We start from the raw sequence: 19900 nt of genomic DNA on the forward strand, positions 1-19900 counted from the left end.
TTCTCTATTTTTGAATAATAGAGTTACATTTGCTATCCTCCAATCTAATGGGATATTTCCCGAGTCTAAGGAACTTTGAAAAATCAAAACCAATGCTTGACATGTGAGAATATTCTGCCTGAAGACCACCGTGCACCATACGGAGTGGGAGGTGGTGACCAGATTCAATGCATTGCAGTGTATTTGCTAAATCCATGGACATGTCACATGCTGCCAATAAGTATTGCCTGTCAACTGATCTAGCATTTACTGTTGGCCCATCAATCTATTGCAGCACAAATATGGTCAATTACTGACAGCCAAGATACTCTTGAGCTCAGCTGCACGGCAGCTGGCTCTGATCATGTGAAATATAGCTGCGCTGTGTCGCTGGCAAGTAACACGGTAGCACAGTGGTTAACACAGTGACTTCACAGAGTCAGGGTCACAGTTCCGATTCCCGGCTGGTTCACTGTCTATGCGGAGTCTGCACGTTCTCCCCATGTCTGCGTGGGTTTCTGCTGGGTGCTCCGGTTTCCTCCCGAAAGACATGTTGGTCGGTAATTTGGACATTCTGAATTCTCCTTGTGTACCCAAACAGGCGCCGGAATGTGCGACTAGGGGCTTTTCACAGTAACTTCATTGCAATGTAAGCCTACTTGTGACAATAAAGATTACCATCATTATCAATAAATCATCCGATTCAGTGGGATAAGTGATAGTGGGATTGCACTGGACTGGCAGATCAAATTCCACCACAGTAAATTATGGAAGTGAATCTAATAAATCTTGTTAACTTGCAAGCTGATACAAGAAAAATGACCGCAGTGTTGTTGGATTATTGTAAAACCTCAACTGGTTAACTAGCCTGGCACCCATATTTGATCCGACTTGCATTTGATGCCAGTTCCTCAAGAGGAGCAAGTCAGCACTGGATTGCAGCCAACTACTGGCAATGTTGGCTGGAGGTGCAAATGTCCTTGTTAAAAATGGCAAGATCTGCAACTTGTTCGCTGCCGGCTATGAGACAGCTATCCTCAGCATTGGCAGGCGTCAGTTATGGTTTAGTGCGTACTGACCTTGGAATCGTGCAGCTTATGCCATCACATCCATGCAGTACTGGTGCCAAACCTTTGATCCTTGCTTCTGTGTATCAGGCAGGGCTCTCTGAATGTGCGAATCATATCTCAACCTGATAATGCATCCATGGAAATGCATAGGGGCTAATACACAGAAACAGGCCATTCTGCCCAACCTGCGCATGTTGACATTTAGCCTCCACAGGATTCAATAGTTCTGATCACACTTACTTTATATTTCTTCAGCCCTTTTTTCTCCATCCACTATTCTAATTTAATTTGAATGTTGACATCATTTTTCCTTCCACCATTAACTCCGGAAAACCTCGGCAAATCTGTAATTCTCTGTCCTAGAAATTCGGACGTGTCCAATTTTGGGTGCAGAACACAATCCCTATTGGACATTGAGCCTCATTTCAACAGAGGTGAGCTAACTCACGTTTTGAAGCATTGCTGCAGATTGGACTGGTGTTACACTAGCAATGGCCTCAGTTGGGTGAGGAACGGCGGGGGGGGGGGGGGGGAACACAATCAGGGAAACTGGGAAGGAAATTATACTTATTAATGCCTTGATTTTTATGTAAATTAAGATTCCCATAAAATAGAAACTGTATTTTTAGTTGGACCCTTGCTATTAAAGGGATGTTGCAAATGTTTAGCTTTCTGTGCACCTATGCTGTTTCATCTTTATCCTTGGGATAAAGGATTGGCAAAGCTGCATTTATTGATTTGTTGCCCAGAGAGTGTGGTCTTGGGCCTCCTCCTTTGGCCACTGCGGTCCTTGTGGCGATGGTGTTCCCACCACGCTACTAACTTGGCACGAGTGTTATCTGCCACTTTGCCAGCCTTACCCTGGAAGACGTTCAAGTCATGCTGTGGGCTGACATGAGCCTTTTCATCATCAGCGAAGACTGATTGAAGGTGAGCACTGTGGAATCTTGTGAGCAGTCCTGCTCCATTTCTAAAGGGGGGAAAGTCATTGATGAAGAACCTGAATATTCTTGGATCACAGATGTTTTCCTGGGAAATTCCTGCAGCAATGCCCTGCGGCTGAGATGATTGTCTTCTGACAACCACAAGCATCTTCCTTTGTGCCATGCACGACTTCAGGCACTGGAGAATTTTCCCCGTTGCCTAGCAGTAACCTGAATTTTTCCTGGGATCATTAGTGCCATTCTCAGTTAACTGCTGCCTTGTGTGAGAAAGAAAGTCAATGAGATTTTTTAAAGCCTTGCTTTACAGCTCTATGTCACCTTTAATCTGAGACTGTTTTGTAATGGAGCAGCACTGACGGACTACTGCACTGTCAGAGGTGCTGTCTTTATGATGAGATGTTAAATCAAGGTCTCATTTGCCTATTCAGGTAAATGTAGAAGATCCTACCACCTTCGAAGAGGAACAGATGGGTTCTGTAGTTGCCCTGATCAGCATTCCAGCCTCAGCCAACCCCACCAAAAAAAAGATGAACTGGGCCTTCATTCCATTTGCCGGACCTTACTGTGCACACATTGAATGTCATGTTTAACTAGGCAACAACATGTAACTGCATTTCAAAAGTAATTCATTGCTGGGATATCTTATGATGCTACATAAATACAAGTTATTTCCTTCTAAGTTACAGGTACTGCAAAAGGAGTAAGTTATGCCAGAGAGGAAAACAATGACAAGCCGTTCTTACCCTGTCAAAAGACCCAGATATTGGCATCTCGAGAAAGCCTGTTACAACTTTGTAAAAGGAGCTGTCACTGAACTGTGCTGGATGGGATAGTGTAAAGGGGCTTTTACTCTGTATCTAACTTGTGATGTACCTTCTCTGAGTATGATTCATGGGGAAATGTAGAGGGAGTTTTACTCTGTATCGACCTCCTTCCCTTGGAGGTCTCTGATGGAACACGGTAGAGGGAGACTTGCCCTACTTGTCACCAGTGTTGTGGCGGCCCAGGAAGTTCTCGATAGGACTGTATAGATGTTTCCCTTATTTCCAACTCATGCTGCACCTCACCTGGGAATGTCTGATGGGAGAATATAGAGGGAGATATCTACCCCCTGCTGCATCTGCTGAGTGTATTTGATGGTTCAGTTTTGTAAATGTGGTCACACCCAAGGTGCAGGCAGAGAAATGGGTGACCACCAGAAAGGGCAGGCAGTCAGTGCAGGAATCCCCTGTGGTTGTCCCCCTCTCGAACAGATATACCCCTTTGGATACTGTCGGGGGGGATAGCCTATCAGGGGAAAACAGCAGCAGCCAGAGAAGTGGCACCACGGCTGGCTCTGATGTTCAGAAGGGAGGGTCAAAGCGCAGAAGAATAATAGTAATAGGGGACTCTATAGTCAGGGGCACAGATAGGCGCTTCTGTGGACGTGAAAGAGACTCCAGGATGGTATGTTGCCTCCCTGGTGCCAGGGTCCACGATGTCTCCGAACGGGTAGAGGGCATCCTGAAGGGGGAGGGCAAACAGGCAGAGGTCGTTGTACATATTGGTACTAATGACATAGGCAGGAAGGGGCATGAGGTCCTGCAGCAGGAGTTCTGGGAGCTAGGCAGAAAGTTAAAAGACAGGACCTCGAGGGTTGTAATCTCGGGATTACTCCCTGTGCCACGTGCCAGTGAGACTAGAAATAGGAAGATAGAGCAGCTAAACACGTGGCTAAACAGCTGGTGTAGGAAGGAGGGTTTCCATTATCTGGACCACTGGGAGCTCTTCCGGGGCAGGTGTGACCTGTATAAGAAGGACGGGTTGCATCTAAACCGGAGAGGCATAAATATCCTGGCCGCGAGGTTTGCTAGTGTCACACGGGACGGTTTAAACTAGTATGGCAGGGGGGTGGGCACGGGAGCAATAGGTCAGAAGGTGAGAGCATTGAGGGAGAACTAGGGAATAGGGACAGTGTGGCTCTGAGGCAGAGCAGACAGGGAGAAGTTGCTGAACACAGCGGGTCTGGTGGCCTGAAGTGCATATGTTTTAATGCAAGAAGTATTACGGGTAAGGCAGATGAACTTAGAGCTTGGATTAGTACTTGGAACTATGATGTTGTTGCCATTACAGAGACCTGGTTGAGGGAAGGGCAGGATTGGCAGCTAAACGTTCCAGGATTTAGATGTTTCAGGCGGGATAGAGGGGGATGTAAAAGGGGAGGCGGAGTTGCGCTACTGGTTCGGGAGAATATCACAGCTGTACTGCGAGAGGACACCTCAGAGGGCAGTGAGGCTATATGGGTAGAGATCAGGAATAAGAAGGGTGCAGTCACAATGTTGGGGGTTTACTACAGGCCCCCCAACAGCCAGTGGGAGATAGAGGAGCAGATAGGTAGACAGATTTTGGAAAAGAGTAAAAACAACAGGGTTGTGGTGAGGGGAGACTTCAACTTCCCCAATATTGACTGGGACTCACTTAGTGCCAGGGGCTTAGACGGGGCGGAGTTTGTAAGGAGCATCCAGGAGGGCTTCTTAAAACAATATGTAGACAGTCCAACTAGGGAAGGGGCGGTACTGGACCTGGTATTGGGGAATGAGCCCAGCCAGGTGGTAGATGTTTCAGTAGGGGAGCATTTCGGTAACAGTGACCACAATTCAGTAAGTTTTAAAGTACTGGTGGACAAGGATAAGAGTGGTCCTAGGATGAATGTGCTAAATTGGGGGAAGGCTAATTATAACAATATTAGGCGGGAACTGAAGAACATAGATTGGGGGCGGATGTTTGAGGGCAAATCAACATCTGACATGTGGGAGGCTTTCAAGTGGCATTGAAAGGAATTCAGGACCGGCATGTTCCTGTGAGGAAGAAGGATAAATACGGCAATTTTCGGGAACCATGGATGACGAGAGATATTGTAGGCCTCGTCAAAAAGAAAAAGGAGGCATTTGTCAGGGCTAAAAGGCTGGGAACAGACGAAGCCTGCGTGGAATATAAGGAAAGTAGGAAGGAACTTAAGCAAGGAGTCAGGAGGGCTAGAAGGGGCCACGAAAAGTCATTGGCAAATAGGGTTAAGGAAAATCCCAAGGCTTTTTACACGTACATAAAAAGCAAGAGGGTAGCCAGGGAAAGGGTTAGCCCACCGAAGGATAGACAAGGGAATCTATGTGTGGAGCCAGAGGAAATGGGCGAGGTACTAAATGAATGCTTTGCATCAGTATTCACCAAAGAGAAGAAATTGGTAGATGTTGAGTCTGGAGAAGGGTGTGTAGATAGCCTGGGTCACATTGAGATCCAAAAAGACGAGGTGTTGGGTGTCTTAAAAAATATTAAGGTAGATAAGTCCCCAGGGCCTGATGGGATCTACTCCAGAATACTGAAGGAGGCTGGAGAGGAAATTGCTGAGGCCTTGACAGAAATCTTTGGATCCTCACTGTCTTCAGGGGATGTACCGGAGGACTGGAGAATAGCCAATGTTGTTCCTCTGTTTAAGAAGGGTAGCAAGGAGAATCCAGGGAACTACAGGCCGGTGAGCCTTACTTCAGTGGTAGGGAAATTACTGGAGAGAATTCTTCGAGACAGGATCTACTCCCATTTGGAAGCAAATGGACGTATTAGTGAGAGGCAGCATGGTTTTGTGAAGGGGAGGTCGTGTCTCACTAACTTGATAGAGTTTTTCGAGGAGGTCACTAAGATGATTGATACAGGTAGGGCAGTGGATGTTGTCTATATGGACTTCAGTAAGGCCTTTGACAAGGTCCCTCATGGTAGACTAGTACAAAAGGTGAAGTCACACGGGATCAGGGGTGAGCTGGCAAGGTGGATACAGAACTGGCTAGGCCATAGAAGGCAAGGAGTAGCAATGGAAGGATGCTTTTCTCATTGGAGGGCTGTGACCAGTGGTGTTCCACAGGGATCAGTGCTGGGACCTTTGCTCTTTGTAGTATATATAAATGATTTGGAGGAAAATGTAACTGGTCTGATTAGTAAGTTTGTAGACGACACAAAGGTTGGTGGAATTGCAGATAGCGATGAGGACTGTCGGAGGATACAGCAGGATTTAGATTGTTTGGAGACTTGGGCAGAGAGATGGCAGATGGAGTTTAATCCGGACAAATGTGAGGTAATGCATTTTGGAAGGTCTAATGCAGGTAGGGAATATACAGTGAATGGTAGAACCCTCAAGAGTATTGAAAGTCAAAGAGATCTAGGAGTACAGGTACACAGGTCATTGAAAGGGGCAATACAGGTGGAGAAGGTAGTCAAGAAGGCATACGGCATGCTTGCCTTCATTGGCCGGGGCATTGAGTATAAGAATTGGCAAGTCATGTTGCAGCTGTATAGAACCTTAGTTAGGCCACACTTGGAGTATAGTGTTCAATTCTCGTCGCCACACTACCAGAAGGATGTGGAGCCTTTAGAGAGGGTGCAGAAGAGATTTACCAGAATGTTGCCTGGTATGGAGGGCATTAGCTATGAGCAGCGGTTGAATAAACTGGGTTTGTTCTCACTGGAACGAAGGAGGTTGAGGGGAGACCTGATAGAGGTATACAAAATTATGAGGGGCATAGACAGAGTGGATAGTCAGAGGCTTTTCCCCAGGGTAGAGGGGTCAATTACTAGGGGGCATAGGTTTAAGGTGAGAGGGGCAAGGTTTAGAGTAGATGTACGAGGCAAGTTTTTTACGCAGAGGGTAGTGGGTGCCTGGAACTCGCTACCGGAGGAGGTGGTGGAAGCAGGGACGATAGTGACATTTAAGGGGCATCTTGACAAATACATGAATAGGATGGGAATAGAGGGATACGGACCCAGGAAGTGTAGAAGATTGTAGTTTAGTCGGGCAGCATGGTCGGCACGGGCTTGGAGGGCCGAAGGCCTGTTCCTGTGCTGTACATTTCTTTGTTCTTTGTTCTTTGTTGTTCAGTGTAGGAGAAACTTAATTCCATTTCCAACCTATACTAGGCATGCCCATGGATGTTCGATGAGAGTGTTGATGGAGCTTTCTCCTTCATCAAACTTGTGCTATACCTGATGTGGGAGTCTGTGTTGTTAACATTGGCTCGCATAGTGGTTAGCGCTATGGCTTCACAGCGTCAGGGTCCCAGGGTCAATTCCCGACTTGGGCCACTGTCTGTGCGGAGTCTGCACGTTCTTCCCGTGTCTGCGTGGGTTTCCTCCAGGTGCTCCATTCGGGCAGTATGGTCGGCGCGGGCTTGGAGGGCCGAAGGGCCTGTTCCTGTGCTGTACATTTCTTTGTTCTTTGTTCTTTGTGCTCCGGTTTCCTCTCACAAGTCCCGAAAGACATACTGTTAGGTAATTTGAACATTCTGAATTCTCCCTCTGTGTACCAGAACAGGCGCCGGAATGTGGTGACTAGGGTCTTTTCACAGTAACTTCATTGCAGTGTTAATGTAAGCCTACTTGTGACAATAAAGATTGTGATTATTATAAATATGTGAAATGTATTCGGTAGCTCAGGGGTAAAATCCCTCAGCTTGTGAAAAGTAAGCAAAAGGATATGAATGTCAACAGATCTTGTTCCCCAGAATCATTGCTAGAAGTGTGCAAAGGCTTAATCACCTCTCTTTTTTTACAGCAAATGCCACAAGGTAAAGAATACGAGATTGGGTTTTCCCTCAAGCAGACAGTGTGCACTAAGGGAATGGAGGATGTAATGCAAGATTGTGAATACATGGATAATGGAGTGAGTACAACCGTCTCTTCTTTCCGAGTGAGTTAGAGGCCAGTCCACCAATTAAGTGACCCAGCAGAAATTGATAGGTGCCTATTTCATCAAAGGGTGCCAGATGGTTGGTAGAGCTCAGCCTGGGCTTAGCTGCCATCTCCTGAGCTGCAGTAGTGAGTGTTAGTGACCTCAAGACCCCTCATGAGACCTGTCAACCGTGTACCATAAGTCCAGTGGGAATGTGGCAGCAACATCAGGACTTGGCAGAGACAAGCTTGTGTCAAGTCTGCATTGTACCAGGGGTTTCCCTCATTCCCTTGACAGGAAAATGGAGAACATTTGTCCCCCACTTAACAAGACAAGTGGCAGGTGGGAAGTGGAACAAAGATGGGGAGACTCCCTAAGCCACAAAATCCCTGTCCTGGTTCATTAAACCATCTCTGTGTCAGCATCCTTCCCAATGCAACTTACTCCACATCTTTTTTAAGTTTGCAGTGAGAAAGACGGCATCTGGCCCATCTGGTCTATGCCAGCTCTTTTCATTCTAAATCTAACCCTACTGCCCCACTCGCTCCCCATATCCCTGAACATTCCTTCACTTCAAATATTTATCTAATTTTCCTTTCAAAGATGCATTGGCCTTTCTCTCAGTTGTGCTCCAGATTTTAGGTAAAGATTTTTTGTAACCCCTCCCATCTCACTCTTTTAGTGGCAATTCTAAATTAATTACCCCTTGTCACTGAATGTCAAACTAAAGGAAATATCTTATCAAAACTCCTGTACAAATATCCTCTTAATTACATCTGCTCCACTTAAAAGAGCCTGAGTGTCTCAGGTCAGTCCTTGTAAGCTATAGTTTGCCATAGCTGGCATCATCCTGCAGAATCTACACTTTAGGGGCGAAATTCTCCGTTATCGGCGGAAAGTCCGCCGATCGGCGCAAAAAACGGCGCAAATCCGACTTGCGTCACGTCGGAAAAATGGGTCGAAAGTCTCCGGCCCGAAATGGGCTAGCAGCGACGTAACGGGATCCGCGCTTGCGCAGTGGTTCACGCCGTGCAGCGTCATACGCGCCTCACGGCGTGACGGCTCATAAGGCCGCGCTGCTCCCCCCCACCCGATCGGAACACCCGACCGGAACCCCCGACTGGATGGCTGGCCGCCGCTCAGCCCCGAGGTTCGAGTCACGGGATATGGAGGCGCTCCTGGACGCGGTGGAGCAGAGGAGGGACGCCCTGCATCCCGGGCACGGCCGCAGAGTTGCCCCATGCCACAGCCGGCGTCTGTGGAGGGAAGTGGCAGAGGCCGTCACCGCTGCGGCCCTGACACCACGGACAGGCACCCAGTGCCACAAGAAGGTGAACGACCTCGTCAGAGCAGGCAGGGTGAGCCTCCCCATATCCCCCCTCCCCATAACCCCCCTCCCCCATATCCCCCCTCCCCCATATCCCCCTTCCCCCATATCCCCGTCCCCCATATCCCCCCTTCCCCCATATCCCCGTCCCTCATATCCCCCCTCCCCCATATCCCCCCTCCCCCATAACCCCCCTTCCCCATATCCCCCTCCCCCATATCCCCCCTTCCCCCATATCCCCCCTTCCCCCATATCCCCCTCCCCATATCCCCCCTTCCCCCATATCCCCCCTCCCCCATATCCCCACTCCCCATATCCCCCCTCCCCCATATCCCCCCTCCCCATATCCCCATATCCCCCCTCCCCCATATCCCCCCTCCCCCATATCCCCCTCCCCATATCCCCCCTTCCCCATATTCCCCCTTCCCATATCCCCCTCCCCCATATCCCCCTCCCCATATCCCCCCTCCCCATATCCCCCTCCCCCATATCCCCATATCCCCCCTCCCCCATATCCCCACTTCCCCCATATCCCCCCTCCCCCATATCCCCCCTCCCCATATCTCCCTCCCCATATCCCCCCTCCCCCATATCCCCCCTCCCCCATATCCCCCCTCCCCATATCCCCCCTTCCCCCATATCCCCCCTCCCCCATATCCCCCCTTCCCCCATATCCCCCGTCCCCCATATCCCCCCTCCCCATATCCCCCCTTCCCCCATATCCCCCCTCCCCCAATCCCCCCTCCCCCATATCCCCCCTCCCCCATATCCGCCATATCCCCCCTCCCCATATCCCCCATATCCCCCCTCCCCATATCCCCCATATCCCCCTTCCCCCATATCCCCCGTTCCCCCATATCACCCCTCCCCATATCCCCCCTTCCCCCATATCCCCCCTCCCCCATATCCCCAAGTGAATCCAGCCCTAACCTTAACCTCTGCAATACACGCGCAACCGATGGCGTGCATTCATATACCTGCCTAACAGTGTTGCCTTTTACCCCTGCCAACCCCCCCCCCCCCCGCTCCCCCCCCCCCCCACAGGATAAGCGCACACACAACAATAGGGAGCATTGGAGGACTGGAGGAGGCCCCGCTGATGAGAGGCCACTGACCGAACACGAGGAAAGGGCCCTGGAACTGGCTGGCGGACCTGAGGACCGGGAGGTTGCTGATGCAGAGGTCGGGGGCGTAGTAGCAAGTGAGCCACCGACAGCCCGTCCCCATATCCCCCCTCCCCTATATACCCCTCCCCGTATCACCTGATCACTGCCTGATGTCTAACCATGCATGCTTCATTGTGTATCGCAGGACCAAACGTCCAGGCACCCATCCCCGCAGGTGCAGACCGCCCGCAGGATGCCCCTCGGAGGCCACGGGAGACGGAGCGACACGGACCCTCCAGCATGCGACGCCCGCGGGATGCCCCTCGGAGGCCACGGGAGACGGAGAGACCCGGACCCTCCAGCATGCGACGCCCGCAGGATGCCCCTCGGAGACCACGGGAGACGGAGCGACCCGGACACTCCAGCATGCGACGCCCGCAGGATGCCCCTCGCACACCACGGGAGACGGAGAGACATGGACCCTCCAGCATGCGACGCCCGCAGGATGCCCCTTGCACAACACGGGAGACGGAGAGACCTGGAGCAACAAGGAGACGACACCCCCGTCACGTGCGGGAGCGACCACCCAGCGACGAGGGGGGCAGCCACAGGCCCCCGTCACATCCGAGCCAGGACACCACTACCCAGGACACCACTACCCAGGACACCACTACCCAGGACACCACTACCCGGGACACCACTACCCGGGACAGCACTGCCCAGGACACCCCTACCCGGGACAGCACTACCCAGGAAGACGAAATACCGGACAGTGACTCAGAGTGGATGGGTGGAGACGAACCCCCACCCCAAAGTGCCATGGACTCAGAGTGGGACGAAGAGCACGACACAACGCCACTGCTGTCACCAACACCCTCCACCATTGCAGAAACACTCACCTCGGTTGGGCACTTTAGTGATGAGGCGTCTGGTACACTCACTGGTGCGCACAACACAGCCGTCCCGGTACAGCAGGTGGAGGTAGGAACATCGGCCGCCCAGATGGATCCCGGGTTCCTGGAGTTACCACACCCACACATAGATCCGATGCAACCACCGACCCGGAGACGAGCGAAGAGGGTGACGGGCTGCTTGCGGCGGCTGCGGTCGCAGGTGGAGGAGTCCACCCGCGTCCAGGAGCTGGGAGTGGTGCCGGTCATGCGTGCCACCCAGGCTGACACCGCACGGGTGGCGTCCGCAGTGGAGGCAATGGGTGCGACGGTGTCAGACATGGGGAACGGTTTGGGAGGCCTGGGGCTTTCCGTGCAGGCGGCATCTGTGGCCCAGGACATGGCTGCCCTCTCACAGGAGGCCATGAGCCAGTGCCAGCGCCAGATGGCAGAGGCGCTCAACGCCATAGCCCAGTCTCTGCAGGCCATGGCCCAGTCTCAGCAGGCCATGGCCCAGTCTCTGCAGGCCATCGCTGAGGGCATCGGCGCCAGTGGCCATGTGCGAGCCGGCGTCGCACTGTCACAGACAGGGTTTGCCAACCCCCTGGGCTCCATGGCTGCAAACCTGCAGACCCCTGTCGATACCAGCACGGGTCTCCAGGACTGGCAGCGCCAGATGTCGGGGGGGCGTCGGATGGCCAGTCCGTTCGCATCCCCCACCCATGTAGAGGCCTGGGGGCCATCGGGCACCCCGAGGGAGGAGGAGGTGGTGTAGTCCGTCCCGGCTACCCCTGTAGGGGAGGTCCCGGTACACCGCGACACCTCGGACTCCCCCCCTTCCGTCCCAGGTGCATCGGGTGGGCAACGGGCAGGACAGGCTGGCAGCTCGCCATCCCAGTCGCCCGGGCCGCAGCCTGGCCCATCTAGGCCAGGACGCCCCAGGAAACGGCCGCCAAAGGTATCCAGTGTCAGAGGGCAGGAATCACAGGAGTCCACCTCCAGTTCTGCTGTACCGTCTGGGGAACCACGTAGACGTAGTCAAAGGGCCCGTAAGGCCAAACAATTAGACACTGAGTAAGTTGGCACGGGTGCAGGGCACAGATGAGTTTTAGGGGCTAGGGCACGTGCATGAACTTGTTTGGTTATTAAAGTCAATGTTACACCTACAGAAGCTGCCTTTGTGCTCTGTCCAAAGCGTGCGGGGGTGTCATGTACGTTGAGCGCAAGTGTGTGTGTGAGGGGTGGTCTTACCTCAGCCCCAGGTGAGTCTGCCCCATTCCCCCTGGGCCGCCATCAACATCCCCCGGGCAGAGGACGGGACCGTGCGCTGCAGTGTCACAGCCGCATGCAGGGATGGTCCGGGTGGATGGTGGTACTGTGGCCATGGGTCAGACATAGTCCAACGATGTGGAGCCAGGAACTCACCGCAGGGCGGGTTGTCATCATCCTCCATGGCCTGCAATAGACACGCGTCCACCCGCAACTGTGTGAGCCCGGCCCGTTGTGCCGCAGGTGGATCGGCAATGGGGGGGGGGGTGGTGTGCATGCGGGTGGGGTGTGTGGGGTTGGGGAGGGGGGTGAGGGTGCTGGGTGGGTGGATGGGTGGGGGGTGTGGGTGGTCAGCTGTTGCCATGGTGTGTGGTCTGTGGCCATACTACCCGATTCCCACGCCCATCTAGTCAGTGAAGCGGGCGGCTGTCAGTCTGTCCCGTACGCTGGGCCAGCCGGTAACGGTGGACAGCCACCCGCTCGTGTCTACCCCGTCTGCCCTGACCATTACCCCCATCCCCCTCATCTGGGGAGGACTGTGCCTCTTCCTGCTGCTCCTCCACTCCGCCCTCCTCTGCCTGCGGCACATCGCCCCTCTGCTGGGCTATGTTGTGCAGGACGCAGCACACCACAATGATGCGGCCGACCCTATCTGACCGATACTGGAGGGCGCCCCCAGAGAGGTCCAGGCACCTGAAACGCATCTTCAGCACGCCAAAACACCTCTCTATCACTCCCCTTGTCGCTACATGGGCATCATTGTAGCGGATTCTCCGCCTCATTGCGTGGCCTCCGTATAGGCGTCATCAGCCACGATCGCAATGGGTAGCCCCTGTCGCCCAGCAACCAGCCCCTCAGCCGGGGATGGCGTCCCTCGTACATGCCGGGGATGGATGACCGCGACAACACGAATGAGTCGTGTACACTGCCTGGGTGACGGGCGCAGACGTGCAGGATCATCATGCGGTGGTCGCAGACCACCTGTATGTTCATCGAATAGGTCCCCTTCCTATTGGTGAACACGGCCCTGTTATCTGCAGGTGGCCTCACGGCGACGTGCATCCCATCGATCGCGCCCTGGACCATGGGGAACCCGGCCACGGCAGAGAAGCCCACGGCCCGGGCATCTTGGCTGGCCCGGTCCACGGGGAAGCGGATGTAGCGGTGCGCCATGGCATATAGGGCATCTGTCACTGCCCGGATGCACCGATGCACCGATGTCTGCGATATGCCGGACAGGTCCCCACTCGGTGCCTGGAATGACCCCGTTGCATAAAAGTTCAGGGCCACCGTAACCTTGACGGACACGGGGAGAGGGTGTCCCCCGCCAGTGCCACGCAGTGACAGGTGTGCCAGCAGGTGGCAGATGTGTGCCACGGTTTCCCGCCTCATCCGGAGTCTCCTCCTGCATTCCCGGTCCGTGAGGTCCTGGTATGACTGCCTGGGCGGGTACACACGGGGCGCCCTCGGGTGCCTCCTTTGCCGTGGGGCCGCGACGTCCTCATCCCCCTCCTCATCCTGTCGGTCAGGTGTCCCTCCAGCCTGGGCGGCTGCCGCCTGTCCCTCTGCGGCAGCCTGCGCCGCCTCTCTGGCACGCTCCTCCTCCTCCTCCTCATCCAAGGCAACATAGACATTAGCGGCTGCCGCCACGGCGGCCAACATCGCTGGATGATCGAAAAACATGATGGCCTGGTGGGGGGGAGGGGAACGACGACATGTCATCATTGACCATATCCCCTCCTCCCCCCAGCCAGGTGGCATGGACCGCATGGGTCCAACTGTTGGAGGCTGGCACCTGGCCAGGTGGACCAACTCACTTGCCCTCGCATCCCCCTCCCCGGCACGGACCCCCCCCAACCTCCACCCCGGCACGGACCCCAACCTCCTCCCCGGAACGGACCCCCATCCCCCTCCCCGGCACGGACCCCCCCCCAACCTCCACGCCGGCACGGACCCCAACCTCCTCCCCGGAACGGAACCCCCATCCCCCTCCCCGGCACGGACCCCCCCCCCCAACCTCCACCCCGGCACGGACCCCAACCTCCTCCCCGGAATGGACCCCCCATCCCCCTCCCCGGCACGGACCCCCCCCCCAACCTCCACCCCGGCACGGACCCCCCCCCAACCTCCACCCCAGCACGGACCCCCCCCAACCTCCACCCCGGCACGGACCCCCCACAACCTGCACCCCGGCATGGACCCCCCATCCCCCTCCCCGGCACGGACCCCCCCCCCAACCTCCACCCCGGCACGGACCCCCCTCCAACCTCCATGCCGGCACGGACCCCCCATCCCCCTCCCCGGCACGGACCCCCCCCCAACCTCCACCCCGGCACGGACCCCACCCCAACCTCCACCCCGGCACGGACCCCCCCCCAACCTCCACCCTGGCACGAACCCCCCATCCCCCTCCCGGGCACAGACCCCCCCCCAACCTCCACCCCGGCACGGACCCCCATCCCCCTCCCCGGCACGGACCCCCCCCCAACCTCCACCCCGGCACGGACCCCCCATTCCCCTCCCCGGCACGGACCCCCCCCCCAACCTCCACCCCAGCACGGACCCCCCCAACCTCCACCCCGGCACGGAACCCCCCCAACCTCCACCCTGGCACGGACCCCCATCCCCCTCCCCGGCACGGACCCCCCCCCCAACCTCCACCCCGGCACGGACCTCCCCCATCCCCCTCCCCGGCACGGACCCCCTCCCAGCACTCCCCCGGAGCCCAGCCCACTCTAACCACCCCCCCCCCCGCCGCACACACACACACACAACCCGAGACACACCTCTCCTCACGCATTCAGACTGTGGCCACGCCATCGCCTGCCCAGAGCCAACCCCCCAGGCCGTCACTCACCTCCACGCTTGTCGGCGTGAACCTGGAGCACAGGGTCACGCCGATGAAAAGGAGGTTTAATTTACGTCGACGTGAACGGTCATCACGTCGACGGGACTTCGGCCCATCCGGAAGGGAGAATATCGGCAGGCCGAAAATCGGCTCCCTTGCGCAGACCCGTGACATTCTCCGACGGCAGCGGCGACATTAACGCCCCGCCAACTTTTCTCCCTTCGGAGACTTCGGCAACCGGTGGGGGCGGGATTCACGGCAGCCAACGGCCATTCTCCGACCCGCTGGGGGGTCGGAGAATGACGCCCCTGGTTACCTATTACTTTAATGCCCTTTCAATAACTACAACTAAATTCGCAGACTAATTGTGGTCAAACAAATGTTTTGTATCAATTTATCAATACTTCTTCATTCCTGCATTTACTCCCAATTTATAAACCCCTGAATGTTCTTTACCTTTTTAAAACTTCATCTCCTTGTAAGGAAATTTTGTTCGAAAACCTGCAACTCTCTTTATTCAACCATACCCTTCAATGTCTTTCCACTGAATGTTTACTCCCATTGCTTGTTCTTCTCAGGAACTAAAAGCTGTGCAGCAACAGAAAGATTTTTGGGGTCAATATACCAATATCATGAAAGCTAGTGGATAGGTTGAAAAAAAATAATTTACAGGCGACTGGAATGTTAGCCTTCATCTGAAGTGGGCTTACACAGGGATGGAAATTATGCTACAGTTGTAGACAGATCTGGTTAGACCATATCTGAAATACTGCATTCAGTACTGGGTCCCACACCTCAGAAAGTATATGTTGACATTGGAGGGAGGGCAGCACAGATTCACAAGAATGGGATGAGTTATTGGAAAGGGTGGGTGTTTGATGCAAGGACACTGGTCATAAAATGAGGCTGACGTAATGAGAGGAGATGGACTGTACCATGTTTTGGTGAGACCACATCTGGAGTACTGTATTCAATTTTGATCTCCACATTTAAGAAAACATGTACTTGCATTGCAGGCAATACATGGAAGTTTTGTTAAATTGGTCCTTGGGATGAGGGGGATTGTTCTATGATGAAAGGCCATCAGGGTCTACTTTAGATAGAATTTACAGTGTGGAAGGAGGGCATCCGGCCCATCAAGTCTGCACCAGCCCTTGGAAAGAGCACCTTACCTAAGCCCATACCTTCACCCTATCCCCGTAACCCAGTAACCCCACCCACGCATTTTGGACACCAAGGGCAATTTAGCATGGCCAATCCACCTACCCCGCACATCTTTGGATTGTGGGAGAAAACCGGAACACCCGGAGAAATCCCACGCAGACACGGGGAGAACATGCAGACTCCGCACAGACAGTGACCCAAACCAGGAATCGAACCTGGGTCCCTGGCGCTGAGAAGCAACATTGCTAACCACTGTGTTACCGTGCCGTCCCAGAGTTTGGAAGAATGAGGGGCAGTCTCATTGCAATGTACACCATTCTGAAGGGGTTTGATAGGGTGGACGCTAAGTGCTTATTTCCGCTGGTCAGAGAATGTAAAACACGAGGGCACAGTCTCAGGATAAGAGGGCCAATCATTTAGGATGGCGATGAGGAGAAATTATTTCACTCAAAGGGGTGTGAATCTTTGGAATTCTCTACCTCAGAGGGTTGGGGATGCTCCAATGTTGAATACATTTAAGGCCGGGGTCGACAGATCTTTGGTCTCTTGGGCACTTGAGGGGTATGGGAGCAGGCAGGAAGATCAGCCATGATCTTATGGGCAGGCTTGATGGGCTGTATGGTCTACTCCTGATACCACTTTGTGCATTGGTGTGTTCTCGAGAGACTTTGGGGTTTGTCTTCTTGAAAGGAGCCAAGTGGGCAGGGGGCCGTTTGGCATCTTCCAAAATTGCGAACATGACCATTTGTTCCACTAATTGTTCCATTTCCCCAACAGACCATCTTGATCTGCAACTCAGTCATTACAATTAGGTTCAATGTCCCTGTACCAACAAAAATCACAGTCAACTGCTCACCGGTAAGCAAACTCTTCCTTTCCTTTTTGGTAATTACTTCACATAAAGGGATAGTGAATAGACAGATCAGATATAATTACTGTCGAGCAATGACCAACTCAGCCAAGAGGAAGCTGAACAACCTCCGCTTGACAGTCAATGATGTTACCATCACGAAAATCGTCCACCAGTAACGAGAAACTCAATGAAGCCAATCATATAAATGTTGTTAGAACAGGTCACAGCCTGTTCCAAGACAAGAGTGTGATGGAATCTCACCACTTGTCTGGATGAGTGCAGTTGCAATGACACACAAGAGGTTTGATTGCATCCAGGATAAATCAGTCTGCTTGACCTGCACCTCATCCACCAAGTAAAAATCAACTGCCTTGCAGTGTGAATATCTAATGAAGTCATTAAGGTTTGTTTTATGACAGCATTGCCTGAACCTGTACAACCCAAAACGGATGCCTGGGAGTGTGGGTTTCACTGGAAATGCCTGCATTTATTGCCCTTGATAAGATGTTGGAAGGTTTTCGTCTCAAGCTTTTTATTATTAATTCAAGGGATGTGGGTGTCAATGGCCAGCACTTATTGCCCATCTTATTACCCTGAGGGCATTTAAGAGTCAACCACATTGCTATGGGTCTGGAGTCACGGGCGTCATTCTCCGACCCGCCGCCGCGTCGGAGAATTGCCGGGGGCTGGGGTGAATCCCGCCTCCGCTGGTTGCCGAAGTCTCCGGCACCGGATATTCGGCGGGGGCGGGAATTGGGCCGCGCCGGTTGGCAGGCCCCCCCGCTGGATTCTCCGGCCCGGATGGGCCGATGTCCCGCCGATAAATTGCCTGTCCCGCCGGCGTGGATTAAACCACCTTTTGAACGGCGGGACAAGGCGGCGTGGGCGGGCTCCGGGGTCCTGGGGGGGGGCGCGGGGCGATCTGGCCCCGGGGGGTGCCCCCACGGCACAGGCCCGCCCACGGGTCGGTGAACCCCGATCGCGGGCCAGGCCACCGTGGGGGCACCCCCCGGGGCCAGATCGCCCCGCGCCCCCCCCAGGCACTCTTTCCCTTCCGCCTCCGCCACGGTCTCCACCATGGCTGAGGCGGAAGAGACTCCCTCCACTGCGCATGCGTGGGAAACTGTCAGCGGCCGCTGACGCTCCCCCGCATGCGCCGCCCCGAGATGTAATTTCCGCGCCAGCTGGCGGGGCAACAAAGGCCGTTTCCGCCAGCTGGCGGGGTGGATATTCCTCCAGCGTCGGCCTAGCCCCTCAATGTTGGGGCTCGGCCCCCAAAGATGCGGAGCATTCCGCACCTTTGGGGCGGCGTGATGCCCGTCTGATTGGCGCCGATTGGGCGCCAGTCGGCGGACATCGCGCCGTTTTGGGAGAATTTCACCCCACGTGTAGGCCAGACCAGGTAAGAACGACAGATTTCCTTCCCTAAAGGACATTAGTGTCTGAAGTCCATGTGGTGAAGTATGTGCTCCTGCACTGCTGTTAGGTGAGGAGTCCCAGGAATTTACAGGGACAATGAAGAAAGAGGAATTTATTTAGAAATCAACTTGTTTGGCAGCTTGGAGGAACTGGTGGAAGTCACAGATTTGCAAAAGCTCCCTATACTGATAGAGAGATTCTACAATTATTGGAGTCAGATAATGACAGTGCTGACTGTATTTTGCCTGTGGGTAGGTGTGGGCTTAGCTGAGTGGACATTCTCATGCTTTGTTCAAATATTTTGACTGGTAAATAAATCAGAATCTCGGGCGAGATTCTCCGACCCCCTGCCGGGTCGGAGAATCGCCGGGGCCTGCCGTGAATCCCGCCCCCGCCGGTTGCCGAAGTCTCCGGCACCGGAGATTCGGCGGGGGCGGGAATCGCGCCACGCCGGTTGGCGGGCCCCCCCCCGCGCGATTCTCCGGCCCGGATGGGCCGAAGTCCCGCCGCTAAAATGCCTGTCCCGCCGGCGTAAATTAAACCACCTACCTTACCGGTGGGACAAGGTGGCGCGGGCGGGCTCCGGTGTCCTGGGGGGGGCGCGGGGCGATCTGGCCCCGGGGGGTGCCCCACGGTGGCCTGGCCCGCGATCGGGGCCCACCGATCCGCGGGCGGGCCTGTGCCGTGGGGGCACTCTTTCCCTTCCGCCTCCGCCATGGTCTCCACTGCGCATGCGCGGGAATGCCGAAAGCGGCCGCTGACGCTCCCGCGCATGCGCCGCCCGGAGATGTCATTTCCGCGCCAGCTGGCGGGGCACCAAAGGCCTTTTCCCTTAAGGTTGGGGCTCGGCCCCCAAAGATGCGGAGCATTCCGCACATTTGGGGCGGCGCGATGCCTGACTGATTTGCGCCGTTTTGGGCGCCAGTCGGCGGACATCGCGCCGTTTCCGGAGAATTTCGCCACTGATCTGGAGAAAAAAACCACGGAGGGTAGGTTACACAAGTCACTTTGGAGCCAGTTGGACAGATAAAATGAGCAATCACAAAGGCAAGTGGACTATTGCCCGATATCACAAGCGGACTAGAACATAAAGGGAAAGAAGTTTTTCTCCAATTGCACAGAGTCTTAGTCTGACCCCACCTGGAGCACAGCACTCACCTTTCGATGCCACATTTCAGGAAATATATATTGGCCTTCAGCAGGTAAATCACACCAGAAATGTTATCAGGGTTTCAACGGTAAAATTATGAGGACAGATTGTATAAATCTGTCTTAGATTCCCTTGATTATAGAGGGTTGAGTGGTAATCTAAACTAGAGTTATAAAATTTAAAAAAGGT

General features: G+C 54.4%; 1 protein-coding gene across 2 annotated transcripts in view; it reads left to right on the plus strand.

The window, feature by feature from the left end:
- Positions 1–19900, plus strand: part of LOC140385718 (cathelicidin-related peptide Oh-Cath-like) — a 54727-nt gene that overhangs the window by 33381 nt on the left and 1446 nt on the right. For both annotated transcript variants that reach the window (XM_072468170.1, XM_072468169.1), the window contains exons 2-3: positions 7569–7676; positions 17067–17147. In XM_072468170.1, the coding sequence (XP_072324271.1) occupies positions 7569–7676; positions 17067–17147 (189 nt within the window). The remainder of the gene's footprint in view (positions 1–7568; positions 7677–17066; positions 17148–19900) is intronic.

The sequence above is a fragment of the Scyliorhinus torazame genome, chromosome 11 (assembly GCF_047496885.1).
Source record: "Scyliorhinus torazame isolate Kashiwa2021f chromosome 11, sScyTor2.1, whole genome shotgun sequence".
Lineage (NCBI taxonomy): Eukaryota > Metazoa > Chordata > Chondrichthyes > Carcharhiniformes > Scyliorhinidae > Scyliorhinus > Scyliorhinus torazame.